General features: G+C 34.8%; 1 protein-coding gene across 1 annotated transcript; it reads right to left on the reverse strand.

Moving 5' to 3' along the window:
- Positions 1 to 3,642: 3,642 nt before the first annotated feature.
- Gint3 (GDI interacting protein 3) lies at positions 3,643 to 15,309 on the reverse strand. The gene is made up of 9 exons (XM_088272572.1): positions 15,168 to 15,309; positions 13,126 to 13,496; positions 11,492 to 11,619; positions 9,951 to 10,092; positions 8,881 to 8,975; positions 7,098 to 7,251; positions 6,315 to 6,472; positions 5,381 to 5,510; positions 3,643 to 5,082 (listed from the first exon to the last, which is right to left on the reverse strand). The coding sequence occupies exons 2-9, from the start codon at positions 13,378 to 13,380 to the stop codon at positions 4,807 to 4,809; spliced, it is 1,338 nt and encodes a 445-aa protein (XP_088128698.1). The 5' UTR covers positions 13,381 to 13,496; positions 15,168 to 15,309; the 3' UTR covers positions 3,643 to 4,806.
- Positions 15,310 to 16,399: the final 1,090 nt, after the last annotated feature.

The raw sequence follows: 16,399 nt of genomic DNA on the forward strand, positions 1-16,399 counted from the left end.
TTATTACCGTGCCATTTTTATATGCACTAAATATATACATTTATTATTAAGGGTTATTTTTTTTTAATATTTACCTAAATGTGCATTAAATTTTCCACAAAAATCTTAATTTTACCCAGATGCAAAAAGTGTTACATTAATGCGGAGAAATTTTGATCATATGTGTCTGTTACTTTCAAAAACCCCTAAAATAATTTATGTAAAAACATGCAGATTCTAAATGAATATGCTATTAATTTTAGGGGATTTCTGAATTACCCTTTTTTTGTACTTCAAAAAAAAACGCTGGTCGTTTGTAAAGAACAGCTATTTTACCGCAATGACAGCGTCATCTTTTGAACTTAACGCACGCAATACTAAACATTGCTAATGATGGACAGTGTGCTTCTTGACAGCTGCTGTCACATAGCATTTTCAATGTTTTCGATTGCAATATTGTTTCAAAGATTTTAAATATTTGTATTGCTTCATTATGAAATTAAACATATTAGAAGTATGTACTTATTTTTTGTTTCTTTTCTGTTTAACCAGACTGAGCCACGGCCAAGCGTGGCCGGGTACAGCTAGTTACTGAATAAAAATGTTTGGGTTTAAGAGGGTTGAGAAATAACTCCATTATTTTATTTCTGTACATATTTTTATAATTGAATAAATACTTACATATGCAATTTATAAATATATTTTATTTCAACAGCTTCAAATGCTAATATTTGGCTAGTCCAAGGATAATTTGATACACAACAGGCACAATACATGATTATGAGTTAAAAAAGAGTATGTATCTACAGCAGGACCTCTATAATCCGAACGCCGAAAATTTATCTTCGGTTCGGACTAGTGGATTCGTTCGGATTACAGTGCAGAGAATCTGTAGGGTATTTTTATCAAATAAAACAAATATGTATTGTGATATCGCTCACTCCTTTCAAGAACGTCATTAATAAAAAATTGTCAATTTTCAGTTGTGCATGTTTTCAGAATGCCCAGAAAATGTACTATATCCCAGAAAAAGAGGCGTATTTTAAACTTAATATTTACCCGCTACAGGGCAGAAAGTTTTGTTTTTGCATTTTGAAGAAAAGGTATTGTTTAATTATTTTTTTAAATATAGTTGATATTTTTCAAATGGAGAAAAAACCTTCATGTTTTACCTAAAAAGATCTGTTGCACACAAATAAGTTCAACAAATGGCTACATATTTATTTTTAGTACATTGTATTATATTTTTAAACATTAAAAATGTTCTCTTGAAAAATCAAGTTTTCTGATTTATGACATTCTTGAAAGGAGTGAGCGATATTTTAAATGTATCTATTCAACTTTTTTTTAAATCTAATCAATTGTTTTAGTAAGTCAAGATTTATTTTACTACGAGTAAAAAACTGCCTCATAATTTACATATAGGCATTTTCTCTGGCACAGGAATATCCTTTTGGTCAGCCCATTCTATGCCTTCTACATATTTAAGGCAGACACTGCGCTTAAATGGGGAATACTTGCTACTCCTTAGTTCTCAGACATTTCTTCACTTTCGATGTCACATTCTTGTATTATTTGCCTTATTATTTCATCGTCATATCCATATCAATAGTGGGCATTCGGATTACAGAGGTATTTGAACTATAGAGGTCCTGCTGTATTTACATAACGCTTTAAATACATACTGGGAAAATTATCCTTACAAATCGACGGCCCCTACGTAAAGTACTCTATCTGCGAATCTGTTACTTTACAGGAGAGAGCTTAGAAGATTTTTTCAAAGATTTTTTTAATATTAATTAACGGTTTTATCTGAAATTCTAAGCTAGTATTGTACATTCAAAAACACGATAAAATAATGTATTAAATCGTTTTAAAACTTTATGCTTTGTCAAAATTAAGTATGTAGTTAGCGTTTTAGGAGTTCAGTTCATTTTGAAAATTCGATGTAGATCCCGTATTATACGTCTGAAAACTAGGCGTAATTTTTTTTTTATATATTTTTTTGTTTGTACACCAAATATCTCAAAATTGACAAAAATGTAGTTAGAGCACTTTACGTAGGGCACGTCGAAATGAAAGCAGTTGTCTGGTTTCAAAATTGTACAACTCCAAAATAAAATTTTCAACCTTTACTACATATTTGGAATATCAAATAATTCTGAATATGGCATAAGTGCCAAAGGTGGACCTTTATGGGGACCGATTTTTTTTACGAACATTCAACATATACTGTACAATGATCAACGATTAAAAAAAATCCCCTCAGATTGTTTTATCAGTTCATCAGATTTTTTTTAAATGGTGTCTTTAATTTTTAATATAAGTTGTCTTAAGTTGATAATCCACAAGTTTAATTTTACATGCCAAATAACTAACTAGTGTACACCTATACCGCTTGAAAATTTTGACAGAAGTGGACATTTTATTTTATTTTCAAAGGAACAACCCGTAAAGCTTCTACTTTTAGAGGCTTGTCTGCAGGTAGGATAGGGTAGATTAAAGTGAAAAATGCATCACAAACCACCCAGACTAATTGAAAATAAATCTTTTTTAATTTATATTGCAATTAGCGGGAATGGAACTTGTGAAGCCAATTTTGCGGTTGAGCGTTTACCCAACTACGCCACGGCGCCTGCCATCAGTCATTGCAAATCTACAACATAACTTTTAATATTTTTACATGACCTTTACATATATGTATTTACTCATACGTTGGATTCTAGGTCTCAGTAATATGGTAGATAAGTACAGTATTTTTTAAATTGTTTTTGATATAAATATAAATGTTTTTTCCATCTGAACCTAAGAGGCTTGCTTGCACACTTCACCTCAAGGCTCAGAATAAAGTTAAATAAATAAATATCGCTAAAAGTTGAAAAAATTAAGGGGAAAAAGAGTTATTAAATTACAGACCATAATGCAAACAAGTCTTTATTTAAACATCAGTAAAAATGCATCTATTTTTTTTTTAAATATGTGAAAAATTAATAAAACCAGACAACACAAACATGAAAGAAAAAAAATGAGATGATTTGTCTTTTTAGTGGAATAATATTTTGCAAAAGCTAATTTAAAAAAAATATCTTAACATTATTATAAATAGTCAATGAGGAATTTCAGTGAAAATTGCAAAAAAAGGGACAATGCACATATAAAAAATGAGAGATTGTCTGAGCGAGTTTCGATGAAATACAAAATATGGCATAAATTGAAACTTCAGATAATTTTTTTCAAGATTGATGCCGGGGTGGATTGAAGTAGGTAATATATTTGTATTCCTTCACCCCTCTATATGTGACACTCCGCCAATTAGGTTCTATGAATTGATTAAACATATCAGCAGGGGGTGCTAGATTAAAAAAGTTTGAGAATTGTGGGTTAGGTCCTATTTCATGGTAAAACACATACATTAAAACACTGAATTTCCTCATTGTTTCAAACAGGGAAAATTTACAAAACAGTGCTATGGGAACAATAAATTACATGATTAAATATTATGTGCATAAAGCAAATGGATCAAAGTGTAATAAGAACTTTAATCTTAGACTAAAATGCTTATTTTATGAAAAATCGGTATCAACTTTTTATACGTCATAAGTTGGTAGTTGAACCTGTGTTCTGTGTGACAACATGTAAACCACACAGCCTCCATCTGTCATATTTTTTTTTTGGTTTATTATATTATAATATTTAATTAATATAATTTCATTCAACAATCAGTGAATACATATTTTCATAAGACACTAAGCTTTATTTAGGGGATTTTTTTCAGTAAATGAAATAACAATGGAAGACACCAAACAACAAGGAAGAAAAACACTCTCTATCTCCCTCTGTTACTGTCAGTGCCTGAAGGCGATGGAAACACTTAGCAAGTATGCTTCTTTATCATAAAAAAGTAACAGAGCCTTTTTGAAAAATAAATACTTCATTATTATTATTATTAATTTAACATCAAGGGCTATAAAAATAAACCATGTTACAATAAAACTCTTTATGTTAATTTCTTCCTATTTTTAATTTATATTTTACTTGGTAAATATCAATAGATCTAAAAATCCATTGTGACATGTGTTTTGATGTATTCCGAATCATAACCAAACACATACGGTGTTTGGCGATGTGGAATGCATTGAAATACATGTCACAACAGATTTTAAGAAGATATGTCAATTACCAAGTTAGAACAAAGATAAAAATACAACAAAAAAACTTGTTTACTTTCACGTAACCTGTGCTGGCTTACTTTCATATACACCCATTTATTTTCACGTCAATGACGGCATATTATGCATCTTTAATAGTCTCTAATGGCTGGTACACACACATACACAAAAACATGGCTGACCACCCGGTATTTTCAGAATTGCAACCTAGCAACCATGGCTATAGTGAGAATTGCCAACCAAGCAATTTCACAGAGAGACAGACTACTTAACATTGAGCTGCTGTGATAGATTGTAAAGACAGACTGATTTTTGTCATTTTTATGTGTGACTAAAAACCGGCAATGATCGCTGCAAAATGCATGGCTGCCGGAAAACACTATAAACAACAACAAAAAATAGGGACAAAATGGATCATACGTCATATGTGTTTGTGAAAACATTCTCCATATGTAGGAGAGCAAATAGAACAAATTCATGTGGTCATAATTAAAAGTTTTATATCGGCAAATGATTTCTTTTAAAAAAAAATTACAAATTTGCAGCTTCTATAGATGTGCCTACAAATGGCAAACACAATGACGGATTACCATCCTCAATCTGCAAATATATTTTCAAAATTCAATCGGAATATTCCCTAATTTCGGTTTTGCAATGTCTACACTTGCTGCACTAAAACCATCACTTCAGGTTTGAGATAAACATCCTTTTGCACCGATTTTGCGATTTCTTCGGCGACCGACTGATCCCAGCCGAAGATAAGTATCGTGGCGGGAACCAGACGGAAGTCTATTAAATTTTTATCGCACTCTTCTTCCGACGAAAGCCTGAATCCCGTCGGAGAATTGAGGATGAAAGGAAGACCCTCATGTTCCAAGTTTTCCTTCACGAATTTGAATATCTCTGATACTTTGTCGTATATAGAAAATGTGCCCTGAAGAGAAAAAACATTTGTGGTTACAAAAATCAGTGATAAACAAGGTATTATTAGAATGCACTCTAAATTACAAAACAAAATTAATTAGTTGGCATTAAAAATCATGAAATTGAGTGAATTGGTTGCAAAAATACAATTAGCTTCAGCGATATTGTTTGCCTGCATAGTGCAGTAGTTAGCGCATTTGGCTAGCCTGTTTCCCCGGCTTCGATTCCCAGCGGGTCAAAATAAATGTGAGTGATTTTTCATTAGAATATGGGATTTTAAAATGATGAAGAAGAAAAAAAACACTCACCTGTAATAATATACCATCGGGGAAACGTATTCTAATAAGAGCGTATTTATAATTTCTTATTTCTCTTAATTCATCTTTTTCTCTCATAGCTTTGGTTCGTAGCATTGAGTTTTTCTCAGCTAACTCGGCCCTGAAAGAAATATCAGTATTTTACACTTTCCCAGAATTCAATTCACTGTAGGGGGAAGCTTGTTTACGGCAGTTAATTACAGGGTAGGAGCTACTCAATCTATATCTCCTGGATTTCAAGAAATTAAAAAAAAGTGAGTTATGGACCTGGAATAACAGTTAGACTTAGTTAATATAACTTGAAGTTAATTTTCAATAACTATAATTTGTCCCGCTTTTTATTTTATTTTTTTATATTTTGTTCTGCAAAATTGCAACACAAAAAGTGGAACGGGGCAAGTCATGTGACTCAGATGTCTTAGGATAGATGCACAAAAAGGTGCTTGACTGTAGGCCTAGAACAGGATGCAGAAGCATGGGTACGCTCCGGACAAGATGGTTCGATGACATTAAAAAAGTGACAGGCCTGCCCTGGAAGAGTCACGTCCAACAGACAACTGTGGAAGTCCAAGAGGGAGGCCTTTATTCAATAAACTATGATATATCTCCGTCTTAGTCCTCATTGCTGAGGGTTGTGACCCTTGCAGAAGCAATGACTGTTCTCCAGTTATCCCTTGACTGCGCTGCACGTAGCGCTCCAACCACTGATGTGCCTGCTGCTGCCTTGATCGGTCTATCGTGTGGGGGATCTTTCTCTCCCTCTCTTTCCCTCCAGGCTACCGATCACAACTAGTTGTTCCAAGCTATCCTCGTTGCCACGCGCAATGTGTCCAAAGAACTGGAGAATCCGTCGGGTACAGAAATTGGCCAGAGTCAAGCTATCCAAGCGTAGTTCCTGGCGAATGGACTCATTGGTGCTACTAACTTAATTTGTTGTTCTCTCTTGATCTCCTCTGGTGAGACGGAGTAGAAGGCTTGGGGCAGGTCCATTCTCTGGGCGGCCTGAGAAGGAAGCAACACTTGAAGATTCCGGTCCAACTCCAATTGGATTGGTTCAGCCGATCTCAAAGCATCCAAAAGTAACTGCAAAAAAGGCAAATAATTATAGATTGTGATACCATTGTGAATACGAAAAGAATATATTTTTAGCATTTTAACCCTAGGCTACGGGACTTGTTTCAATATACCTTGACAAATTGTTGTCAGACGGTTTTTTCATCAACTCTGACCCTAATTATACTCAGACAGTCTGCCGCCCGACCCTCAGTATACTAATCACAAGTAACCGCAAACCCAATTCCCATCTGTATGTTTTTTGGCGTCCCTCGCGCTCTACCAAAAGTAAGCAAATAGAATGCTTACAAACGTGTCTCGCTCTCTACCAAATAAATGCAAAAGACGATTTTAATCGTTTCCCGCAAACTATGTATTAGTATGGGACTATCGTTAAACGTACGACAGTAATAAAAACTCACATTTTACCAAAAACGTTTTTTAAAGTTTTTTGAGAACTTTACATTAAATACGAACATAAATAATCATTAAAAAATTGTAATACATGCTAGTTGTCACTACATTCATTACATGTATTGCCTCGGTACTCCCCGCAAATTGGATGTTTGTCATTCATTTTACGAATGTCCCGTAATCGAGGGTTAGTGATGCATATGTGATATTTTCAATATTAAATCATTAGATAATAGCCTACCATTAAACTATCAATAGATTCTACATTCTCCATATTGAAAACCAAGAAGTTATCTTCTACACCGGAATCGCTAGTGATTGTTTGTTGTCTAAACCCCGCTGCGTTCAGAACTTCCATGGCTCCTTCCATAGGTTGCACCTTTTCCGAGAACACCCTGGAATAATTTTTATTAAATTTAAAAACTATCAACTTAAGAAACATCAAGACTAAGGCACAGCATTTGTTAAGTCGCATTCATTCTACCTGAGAGGTCACATGTCTCTTCACGCCCGTTTTTTTTAAATAATGTATACTGGATGTGTATACCCTCAGACGAATGTGTGGCAAAACGATGTTTGATAGATGTTCGAATGATGAAATAAGGAAAGAATGTAAGGCTGAGATAAGCATTATCGATAAAATTAAGAAAGGTGTGTTGAGATGGTTTGGACATGTGGAGCGTATGAGTGAAGAAAGAACGGTTAAACAAATTTATGGAGCGAATGTAGTTGGAAAAAGAAGCAGAGGACGACCGAGGAAAACTTGGCACAATCAGGTATGTCAAATACTTGAAAGCGGCCGGGTCAGGAGTCGTAATAATCGTCGGGTATGTATGAGGAGATGCATGAATGTAGAAGAGGCAAAGAATGTTTGCAAAGACAGAGTGGTGTGGCGTTCGATTCTCTCTGCCTACCCCTGCGGGGAAGCGGCGTGATGGTTAGTTAGTTAGTTAGTTATGTATACTGGATATATTATTATTTTTTATAATATATTTGAAATAATATTATTTAACTCCTTACATTTCAATAACTCTTTTATTTTGAAAACCATATAATTATTTTGAAGAAAAACTCATTTCTTCAAAACGATTAAAGAAAAAAATTAATAATGTAAATGTTACCTTGATTTAGAGAAAATTAATTATTACTACTTTAACCTGTTAACCGGGGAGTTCACTTTTTAACTACGCAACATACAACGGGCGCCAACTCTTTCACTAGGACGTGTCAGTATGTCACGCCCGGTGGACGTAAGTTCATATATTTTATTTATACTTAAAATATATGAAAAGACTAAGAAATATTTTTTTTTCATTTATTTATATTTAAATCACAAAGAAAAATACAAAATTACAAACAAATGGAAAAAAAAATTATATCGAAACATGCATGGGTGACTAATTACCTTGGTTGTTCGAAAATATGGGTCCTGCCCGCTCCAGGGGGCAACATATATTTACAGGACATATTCATATGTCCTACCCGTTGCCGATATTGTTTACGTTCGACGTATTTATACGTCCCGCCCGGTTAGCAGGTTAAGAAAGACCTCAAACTCACATACCCCTTATTGCAGGATTGATAAATAAAAAATGAAAAAAAAATTGCGGAGTTTTGGCAAGAAAATACATCACTTCAAAAATTTCCTACACTGAAAATTCAGTATAAGAAATACCCACAAGTCGAAACAAGAGTGTCCGAACACCGCTATGATTTTCAATAAAAACAAACGGATCACTATTTGACTTGGGCAAAGCAATACTAACAAGTCGGACTCGTCAAATGCAATACAAACCCCTTGCCTGAGTCACGTTTGGGCTAGTCGGAGAACTGGTTAAATATTTATTACCATCAAAACACAGTTCTCATGACGGTAAAATCAGTTTAATATACAAATATCACATGCGAGATTGTCGCATGTACTTCTAGAAACACTTTCCCATACTCTTGGTAGTTAGCATTGGGTCCACTAATTTTGAAACAATGGTGTAAAACATATCAACAGAAAAAAGTTTAATTCATACTTATTCGACATCCGAATTTTATGGTATTTTTCTTCATCGGGATGCGCAACAATATTTTCCAAATATTTGCAAAGTGTATCTACGCAGGCATCAACCTAAAAAAAAACATTTATTAAATTTCATAAATTCGCAATAAAAAAAAATGTTTTTTTTAGGTCAAGGATCTTGCATCCCTTTTGTCACTGCGACCATATTAGATCTATTGTGACATCCCTTTGTATCACAGCTCACTCCCAAGACCTACGTGAGTCATGTAACTTACGACGTGTCTTGGTGGTAGGAGCTTCACCTTCTCGGAGTCCAGTAGAGGTCCTCCAAGGATATGAATTTGTTTGCGAGCGAGTGCGTCACAATTATAGAGAATGTGGATTGGCTTGGAAGCATGTCGTTAGATAAACATAGAGAACCGAATGATATTACATATTACACATGGATTTCAACTTTTACCACAAAGTAAATTCTAAAAATATTCAAAATATTAATAATGACATACATTTCTTTAAAAACGAATAACCCACAAAGCCCCTACTTTAAGAGGCTTGTCTACAGGTAGAATAGTAAAGATAGGAAAGGTAAATGTGAAAAATACATGACAAACACCCACAACAATTGAAAATAATTTTTCTTGAATTCATTTTGCAATTGGCGGGAATCGAACCAGCAATGCCAGTTTTGCAGTCGAGCATCTAACTAACTACACCAAGGCGCCTGTCACATGTAACTCATTAAATAATTAGACCATCCCATGGTATTAACAAGCCAGTAGGATGATAAAACCCTTATCCGCACCCCAATGGTGCATAGGGCACTGCGTCATATAAACGCAGTATCATCTTGATGGTTTACACATGAAGGAAAGGTGATCAGCCCTCCGCTTCAGGTACCAGTCCAGGGTAATATTGAATAAATATGACAGTGAAAAAATCACTTATATTTATTTTACCTCCCTTGGGAATCGAGCCCGGGACCTCCAGAACGGTAGCCGAGCGTGCTGACCATTACACTACGGAGGCGGACACGTAACCCAGTAGGATAGGTAGCCAAAACCTTATTGACCAATATAGACGCACCTTTTCTTTGCTCCGATTACAAGATTGTATAATAAGGCAAGCCGTCAGGCCCGGCTCTTCGTTCAGCTGTTCATATAAGAATGTCTTGATAGAATCCTTCCATTCTTCTTTGGATAGCACCTCATTTCCAATTATCGGGCATCTGAAATATTGATAATCCACATTTCGATATCTGAACATAAATTAAGAAGAATATGGTCTGGGTATTCACAGCGCTGTCATAGGCTGGTTTAAGTGATCACATAAACCAACCTTTTTTATATTAGAAATACAGTGAAACCCCTATTTTACATTTTTCAAGTGACCGAAAAAAAAAACTTAAATGGAGGGAAAATGTAAACGGGGGGGTATTGAAAAAAAAAACCTTTTAAATTTCATTTTTTATTGAAAAAATTGTAAAAACTTAATTGGAGGGAAAATGCTAATAGTATTGAAAAAAAATTTAACATTAAAATTTTATTTTTTATTAATAATATCATGTCATATACATTTAATTTTTTCAAAATCTCTTCCGAGTTTATCGTACTTGGATGTGGATATGTACATGCGTTTTATCACCATTGGACCACATTCCATTGCACTTTTTTTAATCGAAACCCGATTTTTAATTATTGTAGCCAAAGTAGTGATTTGTAGCCCCGAATCACGCGCCGGCGAAACGCGTGAACCAACGTGTTTATCAACGTTTTCGAGAATGTTCATTTTCTCTCGCACTGATGACAAAGCTTTTCTTTGTTGGGACATTACTTGAGAAAATAATGTTAAAAGATTGTAATAAACTAATAAAAGAAATTTAAAAATGTAAAAACTGTGTGTAAATGATGATCGCGAATGTTGTCAAAAAGAAAGAAGCATCACAAACCGAGTCAAAAACCGAATGACAGAACAAACGTCATAACATTCTAACGGTTAAAATTGAAAGATATCGACCAATCACAACGTCGCTCGCCGACCAATCACGGCGGAAGTAATGTATCTACTGCGCAGACTCATTGTCAAGCGCGCGTAACTCGGATATTTGAAATATTTACGACGTAAATTGGGGGAAAAAAACGTAAAAGCGGGGAATAAATGTATTGAAATATATCGGGACTGAAATAATAACACGCAATTGGCGGGAAAACTTTAAATCCGGGCACGTAAAATCCGGGTTTCACTGTATTTAAAATGTTTTACTGATTTATATGATGTATGTTACGTGTGCGGAATATGCCCGTGTCACTCATTAACATTGGCTCAACCAGCCCCTCATGAGATGGGTTAATTATTACGATAGTTCGGGACATTCTAAAAATACATTCTTTAATAAAAATTATTTTTAAACTATTAATATTTGTGTTATTGTATTTAGAAAAATATTTCAATTTCATATTATTTATGTGAGCCTAAGCAGCTCATTATTAAAAATAGATATCAAATTGTAGTAGAGTGGGTTCGTATCCGGAAACTCTGATTCAAGAGTCCACGACACTAACCACTGGACCACAACCCGACACAAATAAAGAAAGTAAATTAAAGGTTTCGTGAAGTCAATAACTCACTTGAAATATACTCCACTGACAGCTAAGTGCGGTGAAGCGTCCAAATTGACCTCTTGAACCGGTAGCGGTGTAGGAATTTGCGTTTGTGATGATTTCTTTTCATTTTCTAATTCTCGCTTCACTTGGGCCTAAAATGAATTTTAAAAAAATATATAAATTAACTATTGTCAGCCGAAAGGATATGAGGGACAAATGGTTACTTTTTAGAAGAGGCATCAGAAGCGTTTCGCCTTTCCAGTTCGGAGAGCTTTTCCAGTGCTCACATACGGATTTGAGACATTTATCCTAACAAAACAAATCACATAAACTCCGGGTAACACAAAGAGAAATAGAGAGAAGGATGCTAAACATATCCCTTAGAAATCTAAAAACGAATGTTTGGATAAGGGAAAAGACCAAGGTAACAGATGTGGCTCAAAGAATCGCGAAACTAAAGTTGAACTGGGCAGGTCATGAAGCACGTATGTCTGAGGAAAGACGGATGAAAATGGTGCTTTACTGGAGGCCTAGAACAGGACGCAGGAGCGTGGGTAGGCCCCAGACAAGATGGTCCGATCACATTAAAAAAGTGGCGGGCCTGCACTGGAAGAGAGTCGTGTCCAACAGACAACTGTGGAAGTCCAACAGGGAGGCCTTTATTCAATACTAGACACAAGAATAAGGCTGAAGTAAGTAAGCTTTGCTAAATATCAATTGATGTTTCTATAGTACTTTATATTTATTAACCTGTTATCCGGGGAGTTCACTTTTTAATAACGCAACATACAACGGGTGCGAACTCTTTGATTAGGACGTGTCAGTATGTTACGCCTGGTGGACGTGATTTCATATATTTTATTTATGCTTATATGAAAAGACTATTTAATATATATTTTTCGTTTATTTATATTTAAATCACAAAGGAAAATACAAAATTACAAACAAATAGAAAAGAATTCATGTCGAAACATGTATGGATGACTAAAGAACTTTGTTGTTCGAAAATATAGGTTCTGCCCATTCCAGGGCGCAACATATATTTACAGGACGTATTAATATGTCCTACCCGTACTTGATATTTATTTATTTATTTATTGAACGGCTAATGCCTTTAACATAATACATATAAACAGTATCTAATATAAAAATACACTAATGAATACACTAATAGAGAAACAAAAAGTCTTAAACATAAAATAATAATAAAATAACAAATAGTAAGCACTGGTAAATACACGTCTCTTTCACACACTATCAGCGAGCAGCGAGAGAGAGTGAAACACAATGCTTAAATTTATCCATTATAACATGGAGAAGAAATGCTGAGAAAGTACAGACTTCAAGGTGGATAACAATATATTAAATAAATCTATACTTTCAAAAGCATCGGCTAACATGTGAAGCCGCGGAATAGGAGAGAACATGGCATAGTTTGCATATGTACAAATACTGAGAATGTAGATTTTTGACTAGTACCTCTTCGACGCACGCTAAGCTTTATTTGATTTAGGAGATCAGGGCTGTCCAAAATATTGTAAATAATTGACATGATATGGATTTGGTTAACGTTTGACGTATTTATATGTCCCGCCCGGTTAACAGGTTAATTAGATATAGTAGTCTTCGAAGTATGTTAATATCCATAAGTATGATACCTGAATAGCCGATAGCGAGGTATTGAAAGACGGATTCTCCCTCTTCTGACCTTGGATCCTCAGCAGCGCAGCTTCCGCGGCCAGCTTACTTTCCTCCGTCAGGTTCCTCCGCTTCACCGGCGTGGAGCTGCTGCCGGCCGAGGGCGGCTTGGCAGCCTTGGAAGTGTCTTCCGTCAGCTTGTGACCCGGCCCTGCGAGCTTGAACTTGGCATCCGTCTTCTTCTTGGCAAAGAATCTCTTGATTTTTTCCGCCATGACTCTTGTTTGTTTGCTCTTAATACATTAATGTGATTAAATCCTCGGTGTGTGTTCTTTGGGAAGCTTCAGCTTAGAAACACTGTCCTTGAGTTCTTGGATGGCCTTGGAAGTGGCTAAAAAAATATATATAATTATTTTTTTGAGATCTCAACATATAATAGATGAAGAAGAATAAAGGAGTCTGGGCATTTACAGCGCTTACGACCATCATAGGCTGGTTTAAGTAATCACTTTACTTTATTTTATTTTTATTTATTTTATTTGTTCGGGAATTGTACAGCTTTACATTAAAAAGTATAAAGTAAAAAATAGTTACATTAATAATAATAAAGCCAACTAAACAATTCCACATTTATGTTATAATTACTATTAAAACATTAAGAGATAAAAAAAGGGAGGAATGGGAGTGTGTGTGTGTGAGGAAGGGAGTAAAAGGGTAAGGGTATAGTATAAAAAATGGAATATGCAGGAAGGAAAAGGAAAGGAGAGGAATTAATGAGAATGGTTAAATGATTTTTTTCTACGTAACAAGATTAAAATAAACAAAGCACACAAGTGTAACATTCACCAATTCTACCCATAATTGACAACCACACTAGTCAGATTCTTGAAACATCTAGATATACTGATCAAACGCAGTAAATGTAAAAAATAACTAATTGGAGATAATCCAGATTTGTGAACAAGTATTTGACTAAGTATTTATCACACTCAAAATGTTGCAAATCACAAAATAATTGGCACTTTTATTAAGAACTGTAAAAAAAAATGAGCGAGGCATAAAGGGTTAAACTCTAGAACTCTAGACATTTGAATCGACGCTAAGACTAATAATTCGTAAAGTGGAATTTGCATTCAATATAATTCTAGCACATAGATAGAAATCCATGTTCCAAATATGCGATATTTGAAAATACATACACTGTAAAGCTAATAGAAACATAAATGAATACCGTATTTTATAGACCACAAGACTTTACATACTATTAAACGCACCTAAGTATTTTTTTTAAACAAAATGATATTTTATACCATTTTTACCAATTGTTGTGTTTGTGTTCTACAAATGCATGCGTGGTGTTGTATGGTGGACTATATTTCTTATTGTACAATTCCCATGATTACAATGTTGCCAGATAGAGATAGGTTTCTCGTGGAATCAAATATATATATTTTTTAAGACTGGTGGCAATTTTAAGTATAAAATGTACTTGAATTTGGGAATGCATTATAAATAAATATTTTTCCCTACAAAATATAGTCTCAGATGAACATTCCAGACATTGGACATCGTATAAAATAGCTAACTCACGGGAGCTCACTTGGCTAATGGCAAAAATTAACGGGTAGAAAGTAGCAAAAACAATTGAATCTCAAAGACTAAATAGAAAATCAAAACATTCATATCCAGTTTTGACATAGGACATTTACCCAACTGCGCCATTAAAAACAGTGGTAATCCTTCGCATTCTGACAGAAAATATCAAAAAAAGTTTTCATCTGTACAGTAAAATTTGGTGAAATTACGGAAAATTTATACCACACAAGTATTTTATAGTAATTCTGTATCGGTGAATTCGTTATCGTTATCACTCAGATTAAACATATGTATTATACTTCACATATTTAAAGGAAAATATGTTCATTTCTCAAAACCATGTGATTTATTGTTTCTGTTTTAATAATATAATCCTGACATTATAAAATCATAGCACTTTGAATTGTGTAAACAATACGGATTAGAAATAAATGCCGCATTTTGCGCAACTGTTTAAATGACTCACCTGGTTTCATAAAACGCTCAGAAATCCGTTTCCCGTATACCTTCCAACACACGAAAATCAGAAACAATGTAGATATTTGCATAAACAGAAAACTCTTCAATAAAATGATCTGAAATTCGTCAAAAGAGAATAATTGCGACAATTGGTCGTAAAATGTAGCAGCTGACACAACGACTTTAGTATTGTCTTCGAAACGTATCAGTGACAAAGCCGACTCGAACAATTTATAAACAAGGGTTGAACATTCAGAAATATGACGAACTAATTCGCCGTATATCGTCGTGTTGAATAATGAATCAATCGACAAGGCTGTCATTACACAATATTAGACTCGGACCGAAAACCGTAACGAAATGGGAATGAAAAATGAATGACATTTAAAAAATACTCGGTCCCCGACCACAGACTATTCCCTCGGTCACCGAAGAATGGCTTCTTTTTTAAAACTATGCGTACTACGTATGACACTCAAGATAGCCAACATAATAATAATTATATAACTTTAGATCCTACCGTGTTATGTCATAATCGGGGTAGGATGTAACAAAATTTTCTTTGATCACGCCGTTTCTCCGCAGGGGTAGGGAGAAAGGATGGAACGCCACCCTCTTCTGTCCTAATATACACTCCTCGCCTCCTTCACATCCATACATCTAGACATACATGCCCTCCAATTACGTAGACTTTTGACAATGCCAGAATTTAGGTTCTGATTGATCTGATCGTGCCAAGTCTTATTCCGTCGTCCTCGTTCTGTTTTCCCTCTCACATTCGCTACATATATTATCTTAGTCATTCTTTCGCTATCCATTCGCTCCACATGTCCATACCACCGTAAAGAACTCTTCCTAATCTTTTCAATTATATCTTGGTCAGCCTTACATTCCTTTCTTATATAATATCTTCGTTTTTAATTCTGTCATACAATGATTTTTCCACACATTCGTCTGAGGGAGCGTATTTCAACAGCGTTCACTCTGCTTTTATCTTCAGCTAAATATACATTGGTAAATTAAGCCAATAATTACAGTATGTTTTTTTATTATTTCTCGATGAACTCAATTTATCATCATTCTTTAGTGATATTTATACCAGAATAATGCGGATTCCGGCGCCCCGGAAGGCCGCTGACGACCATTCACCGACTATACTCAGCGGAACTTCGAGACGCCGGACTGACCTGGGAGGAAGCCAAGGAGATGGCGCGTGACAGAGTGACTTGGAGACGACTC

This window comes from Brachycentrus maculatus, unplaced genomic scaffold (genome assembly GCF_059751285.1).
Source record: "Brachycentrus maculatus isolate JH-2025_06_01 unplaced genomic scaffold, ASM5975128v1 h1tg000509l, whole genome shotgun sequence".
NCBI classification, from domain to species: domain Eukaryota; kingdom Metazoa; phylum Arthropoda; class Insecta; order Trichoptera; family Brachycentridae; genus Brachycentrus; species Brachycentrus maculatus.

Coding starts and splice junctions, on each gene's coding strand:
- Gint3 (XM_088272572.1), bottom strand. CDS start 13,380: ATGGCGGAAAAAATCAAGAGATTCTTTGCCAAGAAGAAGACGGATGCC. Junction 7,252..8,880: donor AAAATTCGGATGTCGAATAA/GTATGAATTAAA, acceptor AAATTATTCCAG/GGTGTTCTCGGAAAAGGTGC. Junction 5,511..6,314: donor AAGAGAGAACAACAAATTAA/GTTAGTAGCACC, acceptor TATTTCTTTCAG/GGCCGAGTTAGCTGAGAAAA.